The sequence below is a fragment of the Aedes albopictus genome, chromosome 2 (genome assembly GCF_035046485.1).
Source record: "Aedes albopictus strain Foshan chromosome 2, AalbF5, whole genome shotgun sequence".
Taxonomy (NCBI): domain Eukaryota; kingdom Metazoa; phylum Arthropoda; class Insecta; order Diptera; family Culicidae; genus Aedes; species Aedes albopictus.
Window position 1 is genome coordinate 264,897,413 of NC_085137.1, and position 7,447 is coordinate 264,904,859.

Here is a 7,447-nt window from a genome sequence, read left to right on the forward strand (position 1 = left end):
TAGAAAAGTGTGACAGTACGTGTATTGGGTATAGGGAAATTGCGTGACAGAGGGGTGCGGGGGTTAGGGTCTAGAAATCCCGAAAAACGATGGACGTAATTTTTTAATCTTCCCTAAGCATGCGCAGCTTTTTATTTTTTCTCACTCACTCTTGTAAACAAACACGAGAAAGATATAGATAAAAGAGAGGACATTATTTCTTTTTCTTGTTTTTGATTACGAGAGTGAGTTTGAAAAAAACTGCGCACGCTTGTGATGCCCAGGGAAGTCGAGGAAATTGCCACTACGAAAAGTTCCTGGTTTGACCGGAAATCTAACACGTAACCTAAAATGGTCTGTCTGACTAGTAGGGAATCGCGCCACTTGGGCGGTGGCTTCTATATTCGTCTGTTTTCCACTATAACTCAGTCAAATTTGAACCAATTGACACAACTTTTGGAATGTGATGAGATAGGTATAGTATCTACCCGTGTACAACATTTCAAGTCAATTGGTTCAAAATTGACTGAGTTATAGTGGAAAACAGACGAATATAGAAGCCACCGCCCAAGTGGCGCGATACCCTATGAAGAAGGAATTTCAAACTGAAACATAACAAGTTGCCATTAAGGTTTGCTTTTACTGTCAACGCTCAGTCCTTTTTTCCTGATTCATATATTTATGGGACATGCGTTCTGGATATGCTTCAGATGTATTGAAGTGACAGGATAAGGTCAATGTTTTATTTAAAACAGATGAAAAGGATATCAGGTTTTATTGGATATTCATTTCTACTATTAGCCTAAATCAATTAAAATATATTTGACATAGTGCTCCAAAACATAACAAAAACTTCTAGATAAAATTGACGAACTTATCTAGATAATCAGAGGCTTTTTTCTTCGGACTGAGTTTGTTGCACTTAATTTGAACCATAATTCTAGATGACGTAACCTGCAAAATGTATTAAATATACTTCCCGAATGAAAATAACTGAATGGTTGAGTATTGCGCCAGCGGGAAGATTAATAGATGGCAACCATCATCTGGTGTTGATTCGTTAAGTTAAAATCTTTTCAATAGGTTTCAAGAAAGTGTTTAATTTCCTTCGCTGTCACTGTCACTTTTTTCTGTAAATACAAAAAAGTATCAGTAAACAATAGCAAGTGCATAATTATTGGCTTAGGATCAAAACGTCGCAAGACAAAACGTCGAATGCCAAAGCGTCGAATGCCAAAACGTCGAATGCAAAAACGTCGAATGCCAAAAAGTTGAATGACAAAACGTCGAAAGAGACAAAACGTCGAAAACGAGTAATCTAAGCAAATGGTGAGTTCTTTATTTTGTTTAAAGAACATTCATTCTTCTCTTGTAACTGTCGACTAGCTAAAAGGGGAGCCTTCCCGAGACTTCCTTAAAACAACGCCTTAAAGTCGGCATGCTTCTTAACCAGTTATTGGCAGATAGGGAATATTCGCACTATCGTAAAAAACTACTTTCACATTTACACTCCCGTTCAAAAGTTTGGGGTCACCCCCTCAAAAACATGTCATTTTTTTAGGCCCATATCTCCGCCAATTTGCGTCCGATTTCAAAACCCTAGGTTTCATTCAAAAGATAATAAGTCAAAGAAACTTTGAACATGATTTAAAAAAAACTTTTTCAAAAAATTTTGTATGTAAACATAACCCAAAGTTGCCAAATTTTATAAAAAATGAATATAAACTTACGGTAGTGTCGCTGGAAGTTGGGTCGACCAAATTTTAAGATGAGAGCGGTAATATGACCCAATTTCTACTAGCTTTCAACTGCTTTTTACAGAACTTAGCTAAAAAATCTAGAAAAAAAGTTATTAAGTAAATTAATCCTTGATGTCATCGACCAAAAGTTTGGGGTCACCCCTCAATATGATGTATTTGGCCAAAAGTTTGGGGTCACTTTCGTAAAACATGGAAAAGTGATTTGGTGATATCTTCGTCATCTATAGTTCAATTTTAATTATTTTTGGCTCATTTCAAAGATAATTAACTAAATTTACGTTTGATGTCTTCAACTTAAAGTATTTAACGATTTTTGTATATAAAAATGTTATGTAAAGTTAGCACATTTTACCACGCTTCAAAAAATAAGGCAACTTTACGTTAAGTTTTAGTATGTAAATTTCAACAAATATGTGTGGTTCAATGTCTGTGCAGTAAGTATCATTCATTTTGCTTAAAATAAGCCAAGAAGAATTAAAATTGAATGAAAGATGACAAAGATATCAACAAATCACTTTTCCATGTTTTACGATAGTGACCCCAAACTTTTGACCGATACATCATATTGAGGGGTGACCCCAAACTTTTGGTCGATGACATCAAGGATTAATTTACTTAATAACTTTTTTTCCAGATTTTTTAGCTAAGTTCTGTAAAAAGCAGTTGAAAGCTAATAGAAAATGGGTCATATTACCACTCTCATCTTAAAATTTGGTCGACCCAACTTCCAGCGACACTGCCGTAAGTTTATATTCATTTTTTATAAAATTTGGCAACTTTGAGTTAAGTTTACATACAAAATTTTTTGATAAAGTTTCTTTTAAATCATGTTTAAAGTTTCTTTGACTTATTATCTTTTGAATGAAACCTAGGGTTTTGAAATCGGACGCAAATTGGCGGAGATATGGGCCTAAAAAAATGACATGTTTTTGAGGGGGTGACCCCAAACTTTTGAACGGGAGTGTATATTATCCCGGACTTTTCCGGCCTCCTTCTTCTTCATACACTTCCCCACACTTTTAATCTCTACTTTTACTTGTCTCTATCCTTTCCTTACTTCTTCGGGGCCTGCTACCACCTTCCACAAACTTTTACCATTACGTCGCCAAATCCTTCAGTGTGGCTACGATGGCGGACTTTAGGTATCGTCGGCCGGATCTCTGGCACCTTTAGGGTGGCGATGGCGATTATCGGGCCCATTATTCAAGAGCGTCTGGTTTGGTTTACGGCAGGGCTTGCCGGTACTTTCCAACGGACGAGGGGGAGGTGGGTGCCTTCATCTTTCACAACCCAAGTTGTGCCCAAAATAGTGGGGTTCTGCTGTCCTTCTCTGCAATTCATCCGGTATCCACAGGATATGGTACTAGTACAAAAACACAGAGTATCCACAGAATACTCTTTACTCAACTCTCGGGCAATGAGCCGAGACAACGAGACAATATTCGTGTGTCCCCATTAATCAGTTCGTCATCCTTCCATCTTGGTAGATCTTCCATGCTTGCCCTCTGTTGGTGGGTTGTGGAACTACATATATGGCGGCGCAGTATGGTAGAGAGTATCCTACTATTGCCTTACAACAACATAACTGACGGAGAAAACTGCACAACACATACGAACACTATCTGCACTTTTTTCGCAAAACAAATGATTTAAATTCACACAATATCTCAAAAAATAAATCCACACTGAACTGCGAACAATTACACACTTCTTGACGTTTCATTCTTTCGACGTTTTGTCCTCTCGACGTTTTAGCATTCGAAGTTTTCACATTCGATGTTTTGTCACCCATCGATAATTATCAGAGTGGATCAACGTTGTATGAGAAAATTAAAATTTGATCGCAACCCGGAACAAAGTTTTTTCGGTCCATACTAGCATCCGTAATAACTGAGCAAAATTTGGAATCGATTGGTTGCGTCCCTTTACATTCCGCATTGCAATTGAAATTTGTATTGGATTTTTGTTTTGCTTTTTTCGCCTAAAGGGAGTAAATTTGTCTCCAACTGTATAACCGATGACGTTAAGATATAACCTTAGATGTACTGAAAAACTTTGTTGAATACCACAAAGCGAGCCGACGCACAATGGGAAAAATAGGTATAACACGCGAATAAATCCAATATCTTTGCTCGGAGTGGATGGAATCGAATGAATTTTTGACACACAAAGCAAAAATCTCTATAGTTTCAGATAACGAGGGTGTCATCCGCCGCACGATGCTGGAAATCAGTGTATTGACCTCGTTTTACCCCGCGCTCTCTCTTTCACACCTTTTTGAGAAAATCCTCATTTATTTCCGACTGGGGTGCAAAATAAATGATTTATTTACCTCGTGTTTGTGTAGAAATTTCCATAGTATCGTAAATTTGACATAAGATTGGTCCTTCTCTTGTCGATTGCGTTCCACTCCGGGCGAAGGTGCATGCGAAAATTTAAAGAAATAGGGGATATCGGGGTTATTTGATAATATTTCAATTTTTAATGCCGTACGGTGAGCCAAACCAGCTCCATTTGATACTACGGAAGTTTTAACACAAACACGAATTAAATAAATCATTTATTTTGCACTCCAGGATTTTTCCAAAATGTTGAAAATGAGACAGAGAGGGTTAAAATGGGCCCGATACACTGATTTCTAGCATCGTGCGGCGAATGACGCCCTGCTTATCTAAAACTGTAGAGTTTTTCGCAGTTTGTGTCAAAATTTCATTTAAATCCATCCACTCCGAGCAGAGATATTGATTTTGTCGCGTTTTATACCTATTTTTTCCCCATTGTGCGACGCTTGGGACCAAAGTTATAACGTACAAATTTTCCAAAGGTGCTTAACATGTAAAGGAATAGCTTCAAAAATAAAACCCCAAGTTGACAAGCGTTTAATTTTTTTCACAAGCCTAAGAGTAATTTGCGGTATTCTACAATTTTTTTCCGGCGTATCTTAGGCTTTACTTTTACGTCATGAGTTATTTGGTGTTACTCGACTTTTTTTTCAAGAAAAAATGCAAAAATACGTTTTTCATTCAAAATCCCAGAAAATTTTCAATCTCAAAGCGGAAAACGTGGACGTTTCCAGTTGCTCCCAAAAAAGAATCGAGAAAGCTTTGTTCCAAAAAATCAATTTTGTTGACTCAGTCTAATAGTTATGTAAGGTAACAGTAGTCTCACGCTCCCATATTCATCCTATTCGAAAACAAGCGATTTTGGCACCGATTAATTCCGTTCTTTTTGTTTTCATGCGTGCTCACTTCCAACAAAAAATACAAAAATAAGAAACAAAACAAATAGTGCTTCAATGGTTCAATCCATTGTTTTTCGTTGGATGAAAATGGGAGCCACATGCTTAAGAAGAGAACCAATACCCTACAAAACAACACACTGTTTACCTTTCTTGCCTGTATAGGCGTGCCTTTTCAGTCTGTCATACAGATCCTCCTTTGTTCCGTACAATGAAGCATTGGATCGTGCTAGGGAATTTAGTTTTCCGTTTGTACCATGTAATCCTTCAATAAAATTAATATATATAAGAAAATATGTTTTCAATAATCATATATTACGTACCCTCCTTCATGTAACTCTCATTATAAAAGTTTGGCATTTCCCATCCATCTTCCTCGTCGTCATAGTAGTGAGCATAAGTGCTATGGTGGGAAGGAGCAATGCTTTCGGCATAAGGTGTATGAGCTCCATAGTAGAAGTTGACCTGTGAGCCAGTTTGGTCCGTGGCCGGTGAAAGTATTTTCTTGGGGTCACGTCGCTTGTTCGCTCTATAATTGGTGAAAACAAAAATATAATAGCCGCATTTCATTACAGATTCAATTGATAACCAACCTGGAGCAAATCATCCAGATCAAAAGAACAATCAATATGATGAAAATCACTGTGGCTGCTATTCCTCCAGCAATATATGCAAACTCCGAGCGTTCGGTACACTTGATACCAGTGAATGATCCTTTACAACGACAAGAAGGTATCCCCTTGATGTCTTTGACACATTGACCTGAATTTTCACAGAAACCTTCGCATACGTCTGTTGAATAAAAAATAAAATATTTAATTTATGTCTCTTCCTTCCATCACCCAACTGTGTAACATTGAAAAACGTTATTCCTAACTACCTGTGCACTGCATTCCTGTTCCATTGAATCCTGGTTTACATTCACATTTGAAATCAAATGATGCTGGCATCAAAATACAGAATGCGTTAGGATCACAATGCTGTTGTCCATCTGCAACGTTGGCACATGGATTGATACACTCTGCTTTGCTTGTCTGTAAGTTTTTTATAAAAAATTAAATTAAATTAAATTATATTAAAGTATTTTTTCTAACAAAAGAAATATTACCGCTGCATTAGTTTTGGTGCTATGGTTCGGTGGACAAGGTATGCAGAATGTCTGCTGCTGTTCTGGCTGATAGAATCCTTTACCGCACTCTACGCATATGTTTACAGTTCCATTGAGGTAAGTCCCAGGAGCGCAAACAGGCAAAGAGCATTCTTCGATACTAGAGGACCCAGCTTTTGGAGTTGTTCTTCCTATTGGGCAAGCTGCACAAGCCGGTTGTACTCCCTGAGTTCTGAATGTTCCTCGTGGGCAAGCTTCGCATTTTCCATCAACTCCCAATTGCATCCCGGAATTGCATTCATCGCGACATTCAGACTTTGATGTAGCTTCGGCAATTCTAGTTGTCTGTCCCAATCCACAAATCTCACAAGAGAACGATCCTTCATTGGGTTGATAGAATCCATATCCACATGGTTGACAAAGACCTGTATCAGTGTCCAAGTACTTTCCAGCCGGACATCGTTCTAATGAAGTAATAATGTATATGTAATTTTATTGGCTACAGATGCGTATTTCCATACCTTTGCATTCAGCTGCAGATCGGGCTCCAGTAATTGAGGTAACGCCTGATCGACCAGCAATATTCGGACAACTTTTACATTGCAGCTGGCCAATTTCAGACTGGTACGACCCTTTTGGACAGGCAATGCATAATTTGCTTGTTGCGTTAAAATATGTTCCAACAGCGCAAGGTACACAATCCGGAACCTGTACTACTTGACCAACTGGGCATGCATAATCTGAATTTAGTATCAGTGATGCTGGATCTGCAAATGTGTTTGGTAAAATATCTTGTACGTCGAACTGGTCGTCCTCAAGTATAAGTTTCTCCAATAAAGAACGTACATCCGATCTTTCTCCACTCGATGAATGTAATACAGGATCACTGTATAGAAAAAATAAATTATTATTCTGAAATAAAATCGTGCTAAATTATAGACTTGACTAATAAACAATTAGAATAAAATTTCAAATCAAGCAACAAATGCAAAGGGGATTGAACATTTAACACTGAAACAATGTTTCAATTAAATGACTACAAACAAATAATGCAGACGATTGAATATATAAACAGGTTGAACAGTAAACTAAAGCAATCTGAGGCACACAATTTATAAAAAGTATTATCATGCACTAAATTGAGGGCCATTTTGATTGATGGTTTCTCAGATTAAACTTAAGCAGAAACCAAAGCATTGATATTTTGTTTTTGAAGAACTTTCAAAATATAATGTCCTATCAATATTACAAAAACTGCTTATGTATTCGACAGGGTGCAAAATGTTCAAAGTCATTGACTGAAAACAGCACGAATTTGAATGATTCTGCACTGAAAATTCAAAACAAACATATTCATTTTCG

At 37.3% G+C, this 7,447-nt stretch overlaps 1 protein-coding gene across 1 annotated transcript; it reads right to left on the reverse strand.

The window, feature by feature from the left end:
- Positions 1–708: 708 nt before the first annotated feature.
- On the reverse strand, positions 709–7,406 carry LOC134288063 (low-density lipoprotein receptor-related protein 1-like). Its single transcript, XM_062851743.1, has 7 exons — positions 6,607–7,406; positions 6,086–6,549; positions 5,858–6,011; positions 5,571–5,769; positions 5,301–5,506; positions 5,126–5,242; positions 709–1,109 (listed from the first exon to the last, which is right to left on the reverse strand). The coding sequence occupies exons 2-7, from the start codon at positions 6,368–6,370 to the stop codon at positions 1,078–1,080; spliced, it is 993 nt and encodes a 330-aa protein (XP_062707727.1). The 5' UTR covers positions 6,371–6,549; positions 6,607–7,406; the 3' UTR covers positions 709–1,077.
- Between the last annotated feature and the right edge of the window lie 41 nt (positions 7,407–7,447).